Raw genomic sequence first — 19,057 nt, 5'->3', positions numbered from 1 at the left:
ATAAGAACAATGCAGCCTTGGTCAAATCAACAATAGAGCTGCAGCATCAACTGGTGACTTAGGCCAAGCTTGCTGGAAGATGAGCAGCACAGTGGTAAGTTGTCTGACATGCAGCTGCTACCACATGGAACCAAAGCCCATCAACTAAACATTCTGTAAGACTAAGGGACTGTATGGTTATTGCAGATTGCTGCCAATCTGCTCAGCTTGTTAATGCTGTCTGGACTGAGGGAAGGTGTAGGTTTTGATTGTATACAGCTGCTTGCTATCCTAAATTTTGACCTGTTGACTTCCCCAATTCTCAATATGGTCTGTGAAGTCTGGTCACTGAAAAGAATTGTGGACCCAGTTACTGGTAAAATTGGTGTTGGAATTGGTGAAAGTGGGTGCAGGATTTTGGGAGGCCACATCTGACTTTGCAGCTTTAAGTTTTATATCGTGGACATTGTTGATGGGGACAGTTTCTCCTGCAGAGCTGGTACAGGCCAGCTTTGGCCATCACCATGTTGTCCTTGCTTTAATAACTGAAATGTGTAAAAACCTAGAGTAAAAAAATCAAAGAGAAGGACTTTCTCAGCATTTCTCAAGCTGAAAGAACTGAAGAACAAATTAAAGACTTGAGTTGTGATATTAAAAGATGTCATGGGCAAAATCCTGAATAATTCAGAAAGTATCAAAAGATAGAATACAGTTACTGTACTAAAAAGAACTGGCTGACACAGAACCATTTCAAGAAGTAGCTTATGATCAATAACCAACGTTAATAAATGAGAACGTTTAAGTTTCTCTGAAGGAACTGGCAAACAAACAAAAACAGGCTCCAGGAACTGATGCACTACCAATTGGCCTATTTCAACAACAAACCTGGATATGCTCACCAGGTTGTGCCAAGAAGTCTGGAGGACAACTACTTGAACAACTGACTAGAAGAGATGCATATTTATTTTCATTCTCACAAAGTTAATTTAAAAGAATGTGAAAATTATGGATCTTGGCTGAAAACAGCACCAGAAGAATGTCTGTGTTTCACTGACTATGCAAAGATATTTGACTATGTGAACCACAACAAACTGTGGCTGACTCTGAGAAGAATGGGAATCCCCAGAACACTTCATTGTGCTTACATGAAACCTATACTTGGACCAGGAGGCAGTCATCAGAACAGAGCAAGAAAACACTGCATGGTTCAAAATTGGGAAGGGTGTGCGTCAAAGATGTGTCCTATCTCCATATCTTTTTAATCTATATGTGGAACAAATTATCCAGGAGGCTGAAGAGAAGTGTGGCATCAGGATTTGAGGTAGACTCATCAACAATCTGTGTTATGCAGATGACACAACCCAGCTTGCTGAAACTGAGAACCTGAAGCATTTGCTGTGGAGGGCCAAGGAATGCAGCCTTCAATATGGATTGAAGCTCAACATCAAGAAAACAGATTCTCACCAGTGGGCCAATTGGCAGCATCATGATGGATGATTTAGATTGTTGGCAGCTTTAGTTTATTTGGCCCTACAATCAACACTCTTAGTACCAGCAGCCAGGATATTAAAAGACAAATTGCATTCGGAAAGTCTGCTGTTAGGGACCTCTACAAGGTAGTAAGGAGCAATGATGTCAATCTGGAGATTAAGGTGTGCCTGATAAAGGTCATGGTCTTTACACTTACTTGTTATGCATCAGAGAGTTGGACAATGACTAGGGATGATAGAAGGAAAGTTGATGCCTTTGAGCTTTGTGCTGGAAAAGACTGAATATACCATAGACTACTAGGAGAACAAACAAGTTTGTCCTGGAGAGGGTGAAGCTATGCTGCTCCTTGGAGGCAAGGATTATGAGGCATCTGACATAATTAGGACATGTTCCAAGGAGGGCCTAGTCCTTGGGAGAGGGATGCCATGCTTGGGACAGTGGAGAGACAGCACAGGAGAGGAAGACTCTCAATGAGATGGATTGATTCTGTCGTGGGATAATGGGGATAGGTGTGTTAGAGACAATAACTCGTTTAGCTCTTGCTAAACTTCTATCTAGACCAAGCAGCTATTGTCTGAATGGAGCAAAAGAACACTGTAGGGAGCTTTGGTGGCCTAGTGGCAAGAAGCTGCTCTGCAATCCTGAAGGCATGTGGTTCGAATCCATCAGATGCTCCAATGGAGAAGGAGAGGAAATCTCCTCCTGTGCCAGTTGAATCTGATTTGATGGTACACATTAAGGGGGTGAAAAAAAAGAAAAAACACATCGTTCAAAATTCAAGAAAGGAATGCATTTTCAATCTTTATGATGGACAGATCATATTAGAGGCTGGACATTATGAAGAAATGGCTAGAGAGAAAGACTCAACAATCTGAGTTCTACAGATGATACAACCTTGCTCACACAAAGTGAGGAGAACCTGAAGTGCATGATGCAGAAGATAAAGGACTGCAGCCTTCAACATGGATTGCATCTCAACATCAAGAAAACAAAGATCCTAACGACCATTCCAATAGGTATCATCATGGGATAGAGAGGAAAGACTGAGATTGTTAACAATTTCAACTTGTTCAGATCCACAATCAACACTCTTGCACCATCAGTTAGCAAGTCGAGCACTTCTCCAGAGTGGTAGAGTGCATCAATGTTAATCAAAAGACTAAAGGTGTGCCTGACCCAAACTATGGTCTTCTCAATTGCTTCCTATGAATCTGAGAGCTGGACAATGACTTAGGATGACTATAATTATCGATCCCTTTGAGTTGTGGTGCTGGAGAAGAGTATTGAACATACCACAGCCTGCCAAGAGAGTAAGTTTGTCTATCCTGGACAGAACAAAAAACAGCTTGCTCCTTGGAGACAAGGATTCTGAAACTCCATTTCCCATACTCTGGGCATGGTGTCAGAAGGAGCCAGTTCTTGAAGATGAATATCATGCTTACAAGGTTAGAAGGTCTGTGCGAGAGGAAGGCCCTGGCTGAAACAGATAGACACAGTGACTGTGGCAACTTAGTCAGGTATGTCAAAGATGATGAGGTTGGCTCAACACAGGGCAAGGTTCAGAGTCGTTCACAGGGTCGCTATGAGTGGAAGTAGATTCAACAGCACATAACAACAACTACTTGAATTTAAAAGCCATCTCAACAATAGGCTCGAGGCATTAAACACTAATGACTGAAGATCAGATGAGCTGGGACATCATGCATATCAAAAGCAAAATGTCATTAAAAATGAATGTCAGAAGAGACTGAAAAACGGCAATATAATGTTAAGAAGTCAAAACAAAGTGGTGAAGAGATGTTAAAGTAAAAGAGCTAAACAGACTTCAAAGTACAGCTTGAGAAGGCAATGTATTACAAAGTTATTGCAGAGAAATGTACAAAGAAGTGCAGAATCAGAGGGAAAACATATTTGTTTTTCAAGCAGAAATAACAAAAAGAAACTCAAGCCCTGAGCAGCAATGCTGAAGACTGCAATTGAGTGCATTTTTGAACGATCCAGGAAGTATCAAAAGAAAATGGACAAAATAGTCACTGTACCAAAAAGAATCGGCTGACACATTTTAAGAAGTAGCATATGACAATCAACACCATAGGTATTAGCAGTCAAGAAATCAAAACACATATTGCACCTGGACAGTCTGCTGCCAGAGATCTCTCCAAAATACTATATAACGAAGATGTCAGCTTAAAGACTGAGCTGTGCCTGATTCAAGCCATGGTCTTTCCAATCACCTGCTATGCAACTGAGAGCTGCACAATGAGTAAGGATGACAGAATTATTGATGCCTTTGAGTTTGGGTGTTGGAGAAGGGGGTTGAGAATCTCAGGACTGCCAAAAAGAACAAACAGATAAGACTTGGACAAAGTGTAGCTATAGTACTCTTTACAGGCAAAGAAGGTAACGCTTCATTTTACATACTGTACTTTGAGTACGTTATTAAGAGAGGGTATTCCTTGAAAAAGGATCCTCCACACTTGGAAATGTGGAGGGTCAGTGAGAGAGAAGAAGAGCGTCAACAAGATGGACCCACACAGTGGGATGAAGTTCGTCAGAGATAAGGATGGCGCAGAATAGGAGAGGATAGGATTCAGGGCTCGTGTTATACAGTCACTAGGGGTTGCACTCATCTGTTGTTAACAGCAGCAGCAGTTAAGAGATTTTGAACATTTATGCATGTGTTTTTGGCTATCTGACCTTTTTTGGTTTAGCGTCTACTCATTCTTTCTTTTCTGCACATGTTGTGATTAGGCTATTTGCCTTTTTCTTATTGAGGTGATGGAATGGTCTATAGATTTTAGATGAGTGCCTTATCAAATATGTCAAAACTGGATGAAATTTACAGGGAAATGGTAAAAAGGAAATCACCCAACATACTTAAGTATGAATTTGTTCCATATGAAAAAAACGCTGAGTCCAGCAATTTTGGTTTTGGGTAAAAAATACACTGATGTTTTCCATTACAATGACTCATGTTCTTCACATCAAAATAATTAATAATAATAATAATAATAATAAAACAGCAGCACACCACAACCAAATTTCATTGTCGTCAAGTTGGAAACAACGTACAGTTGACCTTCTGGTGGATTTTCAGAGGTGGTAAGTTGCATGGAAAGAAATTGCTCATCTTTCTCTGGTGAAACTGCTGGTGGATTCAAATCCACGTACCAAAAAGAGGAGACGTTGTTAGAAAAGAAGGGGTTGGAGGTGCAACTCCTTACTCATTAAGCCCCCTGACCAAAGTACTGGTGGGCTAAAAATTGCTTACCTTAGAATATTCTGTTTTGAAAATGATTTCATAGACACATTATAACTTTGGATATGTTTTATTATGTTACAAGATCCCAAGACATACAAGAAATAGCATTTCCGAGTAGAACTAATAATTTCAGAAACATTAGCACTTTACTGACAACAGCCAGGTTTTCTAAGGTAGTGGTCATGTATTTCAGTTACCATTAAAATAAAAACACACCTCAACATTTTTTACAAATTAAGGAAAAAATAGTAGATTTCATGTAGTTGTTTCAAAATTCAGTGTAAAATCTGTATGTCAAACAAATAAGACATTTTTATGGAGCTAGGGAGAACAGCACATGAAATCCTTCTACCTCAGTTGTTACTATGTCTCCTGTATTTGTATTAGGTATTTTTGGGTTTAAAAAACCCAAACACCAACAAAACAACCCTCAATAAAACCCCACACAAACCAAAACAAACACCCCAGAAAATCACTCCTGGAAATGTTCCCAATTAATTGGAAATAAGGAAAAAAATTTAAAAAACAGTTCAATAATTAACTAATTTCATTTTTGAAAGTAAAATTAACTGTTACTTTATCTACATATGGATTAAATAGAAAATTCAGAAGAATATTTTCTGAATAATTGAAAAAAGTAATACATTAATATATAACAGCATTTCTACAACATCCAAAATGTGAATGGAGTATTAGGCAATGCTGACATTTCTGCCACTTATTATTAAAAGGAGATGAGTACCTTCTAGCCAAGGGCATCACTGAGTGTAACATGACTCTTGGGACATTCAGGTGGGATACCACTGTTCGCAGGCTGCATATTAGTCTTCAAGAAGGAATGTTTTATGCGGTAATTCTATAGCTGTGCCAAGTCTGAAAACTTGACATTTGACTCTTAGTGAGCAAGATGAGTATATATGCAAAATATGAAACAGCTCCAGGACTAAGTTAACTATTAAATAAACTTAAAAGGGGATAAAAAATGCTAGCAGCTAAAACTATGTCAATTCTACGGCCTCTGATAGAAGAGGTAATAACAATTGTTTGCAAACCTCAATGATGATCAGAATCACCACAAGGCTATCTTTACAAATTTCAGATTTAAAAAAAAAAATTTAAAAAAAAAAATTTCAGATTCTAGAACATCAATCTCAAATTTTCTAGGAGCTACAGCCCAAAGTGAATCTGATGACACAATGAGTTTCAAACTTTTTAAAGAGGAAGATGTGGGCTAATGGGTGTGTTTCAGAATTCATCAAATCACCCTCAAGTTTTCCAATTGTCTTATCTTTTTCCCTAATTGTTAAAGGATGGAAAGGAGTTATTGCTTGCTGTGGAGTTGGAACCAACTAATAGCTGATCATCCACTGGGTTTTCAGAGGCAGGATATTGCACAAGAGAAGATTCCCCATCCATCTCCCATGAAGCTGCTGATGGATTAGAATCGTGTGCCTTTGAGATTGCAGTGCAGCTTCTTATCACTCGGCCACCAGAGCTAGGAGTCAGGAGGGTACCCAATATTGATTTACGATGTCCAAGCCAGTTAAGTTAGATTAATTGGATAAGATGATATCCATACACTTCAGTCATCAAACAAACATTTCAAATGTTAATGTATTTTAAAGGCAAGTTCTTACTCAGCATGAGCATGTAATATAGAACAGTCACAAATACTAATGATATTTAATAGAAAACTTTTATAATTCTCCAAGAACAATTTATTTCCATTGTTATCGGATTATCTCTCAGATGACTGAGAATAACTATATTATAGTATTATTCTCCAAGTCTGAAACCAGAACAAATATTTGAGCCCTATTTATGCTTGTGTAAAGTTTTGGTTTGGATCTTAATACATAATATGATATATAAGATAAACAGTATGAATTTTTTTTTCTTATATACTGAAATTGTGCACTTTCCAGCCTTGAATCACAACCACTTTCAAAATATTCACTAATAAGGCTTAGAACATAAAAAGTAGTAGTACCTATGTAAGAAATTTTACATTAAAATTACATTACTTTTCAAAAGTTAAGTGATTTTAACATTCAAATACAGAAAGGTAAATTTTCATTTACTACAGCACAATTCAAGTATTCTTTACAATTTATAATTAACCAACTGATTTCATGATATCGAGTGGCTGTTCCAATAGTCCTCTTTCAAAAAGTTAACTGTTATACAAAATAATGTGATATTATGATTCTAAATAATGTAAAGTTGAAAATTCAAATAAATGACAGCAGGTAAAATGACTTTCTGAGTAAATCTTCAACAAATAAAAGATTGTATACATCAGTAATAAGGTATTTGTAAATAACTCCCCCAAAACATCTGGATTCATGTAAACAAAGACTATGTATATTGCTTTAGGGAAAAAAGCTCTCCCATAGATAAAATATATATTTAAATGGTTGTGACTTTAAACCATATATTATTTGAATACCACACAACACCCTAAAAGTATATCTATTTTTTTTTAATAACTGGAAGATGTTACTTATTTTTGAAATATAAGGTGGTTACTTGAATTTAGTCGTGGAAAAGAAATATTTTTAAAATAAACATCTATCAGTTTGCAAAAAAATAAATATACACTTAGTTGTTTTAATGCATTGCATCACAGGAATAATGTCCTAGCATTAACTATAACATTCAATCAGTAGTTTCAAATTTTCTTCCACACTGTGCCTTGAATCTTCTACCTTGTCAGCTGCCCAACAACTTTCAAAAGAGTTTTATTTTCTTGCTTTAATTGTTCATTTTCATCTTCTAGGTCATCTAGGTCCTCAAGGAAAAAAAGGAAATTAATAAAGTTTTAAAATACTTAAATATTCTAAAGGAAATAAGGACATCTGAGAACCACATATTCTAAGACAACTATTCCTTTTGAAATATGAGTTTTGGAAAACAACTTCAGCTTCAGAATGTCCTGAGGTCAGCCACTACTGAACTCCTCATGTTGGCCAGAGTAAATGAAGGCTAATGTTGCCAAAATTTTTCCATTTTAAAAGAGAAGTCAGAAATCCAGATTAACTGTGAATCTCCCAATTTTTCATCACAGTAAACAATTTTTCAGTTAAGAACAATTACTCACTTGCTTCTGAGAAATTGAGAGCCAACAAAACATTATCTCTAGGTCAGTTGTGGTTCAATGCCTTAAGGTTACATCTGCAGGTGCCAAGAGATCCTACTACAATTTGGAGAGTACTCCAACCTTTTATCATGTGATTGTTAACAGGTGTACATTTAAACTTGGAATGTGGGAGACAAGAGGAATGAAGCATACAAAAGAGGCGGCACAGGGCTTGCAGAGTAGACTTGGTTCAACCCGATGAGGTAGTGGGCATCAATCCCCATCCAAGGGGAGTACTAGGGAGCTCGTGTGGCATAGAGTAAATAGGTAACGCAAAGGTGATGCCTCAAATTCACCAGCTCTGTGCGAGAAAGATGGGCAATCTTTTCTCATGCAATTTAGAGTCTCTGAAAACTGATGGACAGTCAACTATGAATCTGTTCTGATTTCAACAGCAATGAGAGTTTTTCTTATAGGGTACTAGCAATCAGAACAGATTTACAGCAGTGAATTTGGTTTGGGGTTTATGTTTTCCATAGTAACATTAACACCACATATATAATCATTTCTTAACACTAAGAAAATACACCCTAAATTTTAATTACAAGAAGTACTACTTCTATGTAAACTACTTAGGTAACATCAATTACCATAAAAAAATGAGAAAGAAATCATGTCTATATTTTCTTTCAATTTACAATATTAAACCTGAAGAGAATCAGTATTAGTAATTATAAATGTGCTATAGAAGAATCTTTATAAATTTAGTATGTTATTGTTGATATAAAATTTTATCGAAAATTCTTTTATATAAAAAAATTTGGAAAAGCAGAATTTTTGTTTACTCACAAACTAAAAGAGGTTGGAAAACTAATCTGTTAAAACAAAAAAAAGATTCCTAAACTTACTGTGACTGAGATCTACCTCAGATTTAGAATGAAATGATAAAATAACCCCATGACTTTGTATTTCTACACATGACCTGGAGATGGTTACTTCAACTATGAGTTTCTGTTTCCCAATTGATAGCCTGTGGTTAATGTCTCAGAACTTTATTAAATGAGTACTCTTTCTTTTCTTGATTAGAATTAAGGCTGGACTGAGGATCTATCTGCTTCCCGCCCCCAATGCCCCATCAAGTATTCCTTTCCTCCATTTTATCTTAACAGCACAATAAAAAGTGCAAATGAGGAAGGAGTCTCTTCTCATCTCACCACTACTCAAGTATGGTTTAGCCAAAGGAAGAACCACAAGAATGGGGAATACAGAGCCTCGCAAGGCTAGCCCAAACGCTGGTGATGCAGATGTATTAATTGCAGGGAAAATGAGAAAACTGACCCAAAGAACATCTGGGATTTCTTACAAGGACAGTATCACTTCCATCAGTTCACTGAAGCAACTCTGTGCCAAAGCCCTTTTATGGATGTTTTCCTTGTTGTGATTATGTTCCAACTTGCATCACCTGGGAGGAAACTGCTTATCTTTCTCCTGAGGAGCACATGGGGAATTTGAACTGCTCGCCTTTGGGTTGGCTGTGCAACTCTTCATCCACTAGGTTACCAGAGTGGCTGTTTTTATTTTGGGCATGTTCCTAGGAGAGATTATTCCTTGGAAAAGAGTTATCATGCTTGGAAAGGTGGAAGGTCAGCAAAAGAGAGGATGATCCTTAATGAGATGGACCAACACAGTGACTGCAGCAATGGGCTCAAATGTGTCAGAGATAATGAAGATAGCGCAAGATAGGACAAGGTTCAGACCTGTTGTTCACAGGCACTTCTGGCGACCTAATGGTAAGGACAAGCCTTTGAAAAACCTACTGGAGGGGTGACTGAGTCAGTTCTGACTCAACAGTAACAACAGCAAGTTCACAGTGTATGGTGGTGACCACGTTACTTTTTACCTCCAAACTCTAATTAAACATGTTACTTGTTACCTCCAAACTATAATAAAACACAGAACTAATCATCAATCATTTTCCAAATAATAAAACTTAATGATTAAAACTGATAAATGACCAGAGAAAAATCAGTGGTTAGAATAACACTCTAGCTCTTATCAACATGAATTTACTATTTCATTACCAAAACCAGAGCAATAAAATGAAATCATTTGTCATATTTTATACATTTGAGGTAATTGCCAATAAAAGAGGAAACTATGAAAGGGAGATACATGAAATACTTACTCTATTTAACAAATAAATTTCTTGTTTGAGTTTCCCGATCATTTCTTCTTTATCTTGCATCAATTTCACAAGTCTGATATTTTCTTGCCTTTCTCTTACTATTTCCTAGTAGATATAAACACAAAGTTGAGAAATAATTATTTATAATTGTCTTTAAATGGTATATATCTGCAATCTTTAGTGACATGCTTTAGATATTTGAAAATATATCTTTCCTGAACTCTACAATACATAGTGAGAGGTGAAATCCACTTCAGAGAAGAATCAGAGAATATGGAAGCTATAAGGTAAGTTATTGATTAAATACAAGTTTATACAAATCTTTAGCAAATGTTAGAAGACTCAATGATTTACCCTCTTTCACTTATCACTATGATTAGTTAAAAGTTACATATTATATGGATAGTGTACTCTGTACAGAAACTCAGCTTTTTAATTAAATAGACAAGACTTCAGGCTCTGTTATTCACTGGCAATGAATGAAAACAAAAAGGAATTTGACTGAATTATTAATTTCCTAACTTTTTTGTTTAAACAATGGAATACCTGATTAAAAGAAAACTAGATGTAGAATCCAGGGCTGTGGGTTGCATCAGTCATCTTCCAGACAAAAGGGAGGCTAAGTTATAAGTGGCTCATGTAGAATCTGGTTTCCTTCCTTTTACACCCCAGCAAGTTGTCTGTATTAATTAGCTCCTACCAACTATAGGCAGTCACTGAGTTAGATGCAAATCTGTCTCTAAGTGGAATCTCTAATTGTTCTCTAAGTGAGTCAGGACAAGTACACATATGATTTTTACTTCAGTGCTAGAAAAGGCCTGAAATCTTTCCAATGATTTAAACCTTACACCTGAGTAAAGTGAAAGTGATAATGATGTACCTATTATGAGCAGGAGTTGATTCCATTGTTTCAAAGTGAGAACAAATTTACCTAATATTAAAGGGTAAACTGCACTGCAATCCCAAAGGCACCCAGGCCAAATCCACCAGCTGCTCTGCAGGAGAAGGGTGGGCAATCTCTTCCCAAGCAATTTACTGTTTATGAAAATCCACCGGAGGGTCAGTTACAAATCAGGTCTCACTTGACCGCAACCACCACCACCACGGGCAAGTAGGAGTTGTCTGTACAATGCATTTCTGTTATCCAGGGGTTCCTAGTACTGCTATTTAAACTACTGTGAACTCTAGAAACCTTTAAAAGGAACCCAAATAAAAATTACTGGACCACAAATTCTCTTAAAATTTTAAAAATAATGGCTCCAAGTACAAATAAAGTTTAATACTACATAAAACCATCTTTTATTTCTAAACCTTTGTATCACAAAAAGTAATTTTAATTCCATAAAACATTTTAAAAAACTGGAAAGTAATTAATTATCACGATCAATACATTTTACGGGAATTCCACGACACCTTAGAGTGTTATGCTTAGGAATTTATGCCTATATTAATTTGATTTTCCGAAATAATCCCAAGAGGTTTATTATTCTTTAAAAAAATGTTTCTTAGCCTTTTTCTTTTATTTATCCTTACAGAAAATTAATGCCAACACCAAATGGCCCTTGGAAACAAGGAAAGCCTATACACGACAACTGCTATAGAAAATAAATAACACACAAGACATAGCCACCTTGGATTTCTAACTACTGCAAAGGCAGAGAATGCATATGCTTCTAATATATTAAAAATATATTAATGTTATAGTAACACTTGAAGAGTAGGAAGCTCCATTAAACAGAAAAGACAGAAATGAATAAAAACATATTAAGGGAATCAGAAAATGCCAAGCTGGTTTTGTTGTTGTTAGGCTCTCTCTGTCAAGTCAACTCTAATGCACAGCGATCCCCTGCATAACAGGACAAAACTGCCTTGCCCTATCCTCACAACTCCACTACGTTTATGTCCATTGTTGCAGTCACTTTGGCAATCCACCTTGTTGAAGGTGTTCCTGTCTTTTGATGACCCTGTTTTTTCCAAGCATAGTATCTTTTCACAAGGACTGTAACTGCATGATAATATGCCCAAAGCACATTACCTCTAAGAGTTCCATGGCTGTACCTCTTCCAACCCCGATCTATTGTTATTCTAGCAGTCCACAGTATATTCAATACTCTGTCTCATTCAAAGGCATCACTTCTTATTCTGTCTTCCTTATTCAAGTCACCATGCATAAGACAGTAATGTAAAGCTTCTATAAAGAGCCTTACAGCTTGGAAAAACAGAAGGCCGGTGAAAGAGAAGATAATCAATAAGGCAGATGTAACACAACGACTATAGTCTTGAACATGGTAGAGATGTGAGGAAGACGTAAGACAAGGCAAGGTTTCCATCTGTTGTTCAGAAGGTCACACATGAGTTACAGCTGACCAAACAGTAGCTAACAACAACAACAACAACAACAACGGAAGTTAAATGGCACAATGGTTAAGCTTTTGGCTAACAACAGAAAAGAGAGCTCTAGTGGCCTAGTGGTAAAAAGTTGTACTACAATCCCAAAGGTTCACATTTCAAATCCACCAGCTGCTCCATAGGAGAAGGATGGATAATCTTCTACCGTGTGATTTATCACCCTTGGAAACCCACAGGAGAGTGGGTTGGTGCTGATTCAATGGCACACTACAAAACTCACAATTATGGAAAAGTGAATAGTCTGTGCCCACCAGCCACTCTGCCAAGGAAAGCTACAGAAGTTAGTGTCTATAAAGAAACCTTGGAAATCACATGTGCAACTTGCTCTTTTCTATAGGAGTCATTAGTTGGAAGTGACTTAATGGCAATAAATAAAACTACAGACGTAACATTCTTCTCCTGTGGGGCAGCTGATGGTGGCAATAGTATTTCTTTCATTCTTTTCCACTTAATGGCAACCTCTCCCCTGTAAATTTCAATTGGTTTCCACCCCTCTCACCTGTGGTGAAAATGGCAAAAGACAAATTATAATTATTTTATCAGAAAAACTTAATAATTTGTAATTCATACCTTTTCAAGATCTTCAATTTTCTTTTCCAAGCTGCTACCTGAGGCCAAACTACTGGAAGCACTGGTATCTCTGCTGTATCTATTGAATCCACTTCTTTCTGGTCGGAGATATCGACTCGAGACATCTTCTTCAGAGGGAGTGGTTGTACTATTGGGGGAAAAGTTATAAAAATTTCTAGTATTCAGTAAGTGAATCAAGAATATTTTCTATTCACCCTAAACCATTTACACACCTCTGAGGATACATGGTTATAGTAGACAACATTTTTACCACTGCAGAAGTTAATCATTAGTCCAATAAAATGAGAAAGTTTTAAAAGGAATATGTAAGAAAGCAATCCAAGCTAACATTCATTATACCGGTTGTATACTACTGGAAACAGGAGAAAGATGGGCAGTCTTCTGCAAAAATTTAAAACCCAGAAACCCTACATAGGGAGAATCAACAAACACAGTAGGTTGCTCTGTTTGGTCTTTGGATGGAAGATTAAAGGAAGAAAAGAAAAACTAGCAGATGGGTAAGTTTGATTCATATATGTAAAAGCCAACTTGGTTTCTTAACCTGCTGAAGAGTTTATACAAAAGTTCAAAATGTTTTTTAAGAAAATTTTTTTAAAATTATTTTTTGTGCATGTATTGTGAAATTACATCTGATTCGTATAGGAGGAGACTGTTTCTCCTTATCCAGCAGAACGTCTGGTGGAATCAAACCACATGGGTTCTGAAAGCTGTAAATCTTCTGGGAGTAAAGAGTTGCCTCTTCTTTCTACAAAGTGCCTAGCAGTACTGGGAAGCCAAGCACTTAATCACTCACTCAGCCAAGAAAGCCCATTATGAGAAAAGCAAAATATTTTTGTCAGGTACATAGCTCGATACTTCCCTGTTATTTTCTCTATACAAACAAGATCTACCTTCACATTGCAAAACTAAGCCACATACACTGATAACATAGTCCTCATAGTTTTACACCATTTATAGTAAGCTGGGCTTATAATAATCGACAAAAACAGAAAATACTTTATCCTTTATGTAGCCAGTGCAGTAACAAAATCTGTGTTCCTAAAATTGCATCAGACTCCTTTGCTATTCTTATTTGTTCAAGGGCTTTCTCTATCACTAGCCTTTTTATAACTATCTGAAGCTATCTCTATCACTAGCCTTTTTATAACTATCTGAAGCTATGGTATCTCCAAAAGAAAAAAACCAAAAACTTTTTTGCTGCAGATTAATCCAACATTTTGAAGCAATCTCCTTTCATCCTATCATTGTATGAATGTTTATAAGTTAAACATTCTGTACATGTCTGTTAACAATATAAATGTCACCTACATTTTGATGATTCCTCCTAAATTTTAGCTAAAATTATACTCAACTCAGAGGGAAAAAATGCTTCCCAACAAAACTAGGAAAAATTCTCTTGATTTCCATCAATTTGAAATTACTTCGTAACTGTCTCTTAGTTTACTACTTCTGTCACATTCAGAAGAACGGAGGTCTGATGGCACAGTCTATGGGGAGTCGAGGTGCCAACCCACTGGTGGTGAGGTGCCTCTCTGGTGGTTCGAATTCCTCAGATGCTCACAGGAAAAAAGAGAAGGCCTCCCAAAAGCCTACTATGACTCACCTATAAGCCAGTTGACTTGCCAACACAAGAATGAATGTCGCAGTCATAAGCTATACTTTTTCTTTTTAAAAAAGTCTTAAAAGGCTTGTTTTGCCACTGTAAACCAAGGTGAAAAAAATGCTTGATTTTCACAAAAAGGAGCACCAATCTTTTCCTATATTCTGGAATAGTTCTGAGTAGAATTTGAATTAAGTCTTCATTGACTGGTAAAATTCTCTAGTGAAATTAGGTGGGTTAGGGAATTTTTTGTTGTTGTTGTTGCTGTGAGTTTAGCTTAGAAATTTGTCATATTCAGTGTCAAATTTTGTTATGTCACATTCTGGTGGCCTAGTGGTAAAGATCTGCACTATCAAAAGCATGCAGTTCAACTCCAGCAACTGTTTCATAGGAGAAAGATGGATAATCTCCTTCTGTGTGACTTACTGCTTCTGATGACCTGCTGGAGAGTTAGTTGGTCAGCTATGGGTCAGTTCTGACTTGCTGGTACACAACAACAGTAACTTTTGTTACGGGTCTGTTCAGATTTTTCAATTTATGTTAGCTGAGGTAGAGTATGTGCTTCTAGAAATTTGTCCATTTATGTCAGGTTTCCAAATCCATTACAGTATAAATCTTCACTGTATTCTTTTAGTAATTTTATTTCAGTTGGTTACACTGTAAATTTGTCAATTTCTTATTTATCTTATTTGAATCTTTAGTCTTTTGTCAAATCTGTAAGCTTTTCAATTTTATTAACAGTGTCAAGGTTTCAATTTCTAGTTTTGCTAATTCTATTACTTTTCTGTTCCCAGTTTCACATATTTCTGTTCCAATACTTATTTTTCCCTCTAGAAACTGGGCTTTTATTGCTAGTCTTTCTCTAATTTTTGGGAGTTGCTGAGTTAAAGTATTGATTCTTTTGTTCGTTCTTTTTTGATGTGTGCATGAAGTTAAAGGGAGCTGGGGAGTATGTTCATCTGCGGTGATAGCCTGGACCCACGGGGTGAGTCGAAGTAGGAGGCATATAGCAATGTAGAGACGGTTGGGTTTGGGCATGTTCTGTCTGCACTGTTCACCTAGAATCCACAGATACGTTCATAAGCACAAAAGGGTGGCTGGACTGAGGAGCAGGAAGTCATGAATATCCATCCTGCTGACAGGGCCCCATGTGGGGATGAAAACTAAATGGAGTCAATAGTTCAGTCTGGACCACAGCATGGACTCCTGTATGTAACCGATGTCCATTTGGACCTAGCTATGGATGCCTGGAATGAGTTTACCAGAACCCAAGCAGATGAAGCTGTTTCATATTGAGAACTATAGTGTTGATTGTGGCAAACTGATGGATTGCTCTTCACTAGACTTTGCTTATGGATGCCGAAGCTAAATATTTTAACTGAAACAGAGGAAAAAAAATCATGTTTACTTCTCCTGAGAACTTGTTTGATAGAGATGGGCAAATCAGAAATTTGCTATCAAAAATGGGGGGTGGGGAATAAAGGCATGAAGTATGTAGCTGTTGGCTTGCATACTTTCATGAATAAAGTTTTTATTATAATTTCTAGGGGAAAGTTAATGACTATAACAGCTAAGGTGTATTCTGTGGTATTTAGAGTTTATTGTTCAAAATAAGTGGTGGCTGGACTGAGGAGCAGGAAGTTTATTTATTCAAAATAAGTTTATTGTTCAAAATAGCCACAGACGGACTGTCATGAGGATAGGTAGGAATATGTCAACAGAGGGTGAACAGAGATTGACTAGTCCTGCCACTAAATGGAGTGAATCTAGCAGAATAATTTGAGAACTTCACACCAGCAAAGAAGCAGGCATGCACTGCATGGGACCAGAGATTCTTTTGCCAACAAGACCTATAGCAGTAGCAGCTATAGCTAAAGCAAAGGCTCAGAGACCTGACATGAGACAAAGCTGACCCTGAGACTGCTACCGGTTACCACCACCCCTGCCATGGAAACAGAGCTAAGGATCTTTGCCTAAGTTTGTTGGAGGACATGGGGGTTGGTATGGCAGAGTGCCACGATTGTTAGGACTGAGGAAGGCTGAGGTACCATGAGCACACTTCATTACCTGTCTTGACGAAATACTCTTTCACTGACCCTCCACCTTTCCAAGTAAGAACTCCCTTTCCAAGGAAGAACTTCTCCTAGTGACAGGCCTAAAGTACGCGTGATGAAGTGTCACCATCCTTGCCTCCAAGGAACACTCTGGTTTCTTTCACTTTCTCTGAAACCTACCTGCTTATTCTTTTGACAGTCCATGGGACGAGCAGCACTTCTCTCCAACACCACAACTAAAAGGCTTTCATTATTCTTCTATCATGCTTATTCACTATACAGTTCTCAAATGCACGACAGCTGACTGGAAAGATTATGGTTAGAATTAGGGAGCTCTGGTGAACTAATGGTAAGGGGCTCAGGTGCAATCCCAAAGACACGTGGTGCAAGTCCGTAGCTGCTCTTCTCGTGTAATTTACTCTCTGTAAACTGGAAGCAGGAGTGGTATCCAATTCCTAATTAACATGCCTCCAGAAACTCTATGAACTTTGAAAAATATCGATAGTTGAAGAGCTTCTCGTCTTTTGTTCATAGGGTCACTATGAGTCATGCTCAACCAGAAGGCAAACAACAACAACAACTAATTAGCTGGAAGGTCAGTAATTAATTAGTTCTGACTCGATGGCAAGCAACTTGGCTTGAATCAGGTGCACCTTAGATTTTAGACTGATATCACTGCTCTTTGAGACTTCAAAGAGGTCTCTGATAGCAGACTTTGCCAATGCTATCCATTTCCTGATCTGCCAATATAAAGGGTTTTAACTGCAACTACTTTATTATATTTAGAAATCCAATAAATTCCTTATTACACTTAAAAAAAATATAAAGGGTTTTGACTGTGGACCAAAGCAAGATAAAATATTTGACAATTTCAATCTTTTCTCCATTTATCATGATGGTGGTCACTTGTACAGTGGTGATTTTTGTTTTCTTGATGTTGAGATGTAATTCCTGTTGAAGACTGCAGTCTTTGATCCCTGCAGCAAGCACCTCAAACTCTCCTCACTTTGAGCAAACAAGGTGTGCCATCTGCATAATGCAGGTTGTTGATAAGTCTTCCTCCAATCTTAATACCAAACTTTTTCATAAAATCTAGCTTCTTGAGTGATTTAATCAACATACAAACTAAAAAGTAAAGAGGTATGTAGAAAGGATACAGCCCTGACACATAGCTTTCACAATTTCTCTTGTTCTGTTTGAACAACAACTTCTTGTTTTAAGCACGTTTTGTTTGTTGTTGTTATGTGCCACTGAGTCAGCTGCAACTCACAGAGAATCAATGTACAAGAGCCCTAAATGCCGTTTTATCCTGTGCCAACCTAGCCACCTCAACCACACTCATTCCCACCACTTCAGTCAAAGAATCAATCCATCTCATCGAAGGTTTTCCTCTTCTTTGCCGCCCCTCCACTCTGCCAAACATGATGTTCCTCTCCAAGGACCAGTCCCTCCTTGCAACATGCTCAAGTATGTCAGATGAAGCTTCAGAATCCTTGACTCCAAGGAGCATTCTAGTTTCACCTTCTCCAAGACAAACCTGTTTGTTCTCCTAGCAGTCCATGGTATATTCAACACTCTTCTCTAGCACCAAAACTCAAAGGCATCAATTCTCTTTCTATCATCCCTAGTCACTGTCCAACTCTCTGATGCATAGCCCGTAACTGTGAAGACTATAGAATGAATCAGGCATACCTTAGTCTCCAGCCTGACGTTGTTGCTGCTCTTCAGTACTCTTGAGAGGTCCCTCACAGCTGACTTTCCCTATGCAATTCGTCTCTTGATTTTCTGGCTGCTGTTACCAGGAGTGCTGACTGTGGAGCCAAGTAAACTAAAACTGTTAACTATCTCAATCTCTTCGCCATCCATACTTATGAGGCCAACTGGCCCAGTGGTGAAAATCTTTGTTTTCTTGATGTTGAGCTTCAATCCATATAGGAGGCTGCAGTCCTTGACCTTCTGCAGCAAGTGCTTCAGCTCCTCCTCAGTTTCAGCAAGCAGGGCTGTGTCATCTGCATAGCGCAGGTTGTTGATGACTTTTCCACCAATCCTGATGCTACATTCCTCCTTGTACAGCTGAGCGTGTTGGATGATCTGTTCTGCATACAGACTGAAAAGGTATGGAGACAGAATACATCCCTGCTGGACCCCCCTTCTTGATTTTGAACCACCCACTGTCTCCTTGCTCTGTTCTGACGACTGCCTCTTGGTCCAAGTATAAGTTTCGCATAAGCACTAACAAATGTTCTGGGATTCCCATTCTTCTCAGAGTCACCCACAGCTTGTTGTGATCTACACAGTCAAAAGTCTTTGCATAAAACACAGATAGACATTCTTCTGGTATTTTCTGCTTTCTACCAAGATCCATCTAGCATTAGCTATAATATCCCTAGTACCATGACCTCTTCTA

General features: G+C 37.7%; 1 protein-coding gene across 1 annotated transcript in view; it reads right to left on the bottom strand.

The window, feature by feature from the left end:
* Nucleotides 1-7,436: 7,436 nt before the first annotated feature.
* Nucleotides 7,437-19,057, bottom strand: part of PAWR (PRKC, apoptosis, WT1, regulator) — a 145,011-nt gene continuing 133,390 nt past the window's right edge. The window contains exons 4-6 of the mRNA XM_006882548.1: nucleotides 12,976-13,123; nucleotides 9,997-10,101; nucleotides 7,437-7,523 (exon numbers count right to left, since the gene is read on the bottom strand). Coding sequence (XP_006882610.1) covers nucleotides 7,437-7,523; nucleotides 9,997-10,101; nucleotides 12,976-13,123 — 340 coding nt within the window. The remainder of the gene's footprint in view (nucleotides 7,524-9,996; nucleotides 10,102-12,975; nucleotides 13,124-19,057) is intronic.

Source organism: Elephantulus edwardii, unplaced genomic scaffold (assembly GCF_000299155.1).
Source record: "Elephantulus edwardii isolate Elephantulus edwardi_28Jun2011 unplaced genomic scaffold, EleEdw1.0 scaffold00021, whole genome shotgun sequence".
Lineage (NCBI taxonomy): Eukaryota > Metazoa > Chordata > Mammalia > Macroscelidea > Macroscelididae > Elephantulus > Elephantulus edwardii.
Note: the sequence above shows the minus strand (reverse complement) of the source record. Positions and strands in the feature narration are given on the sequence as shown.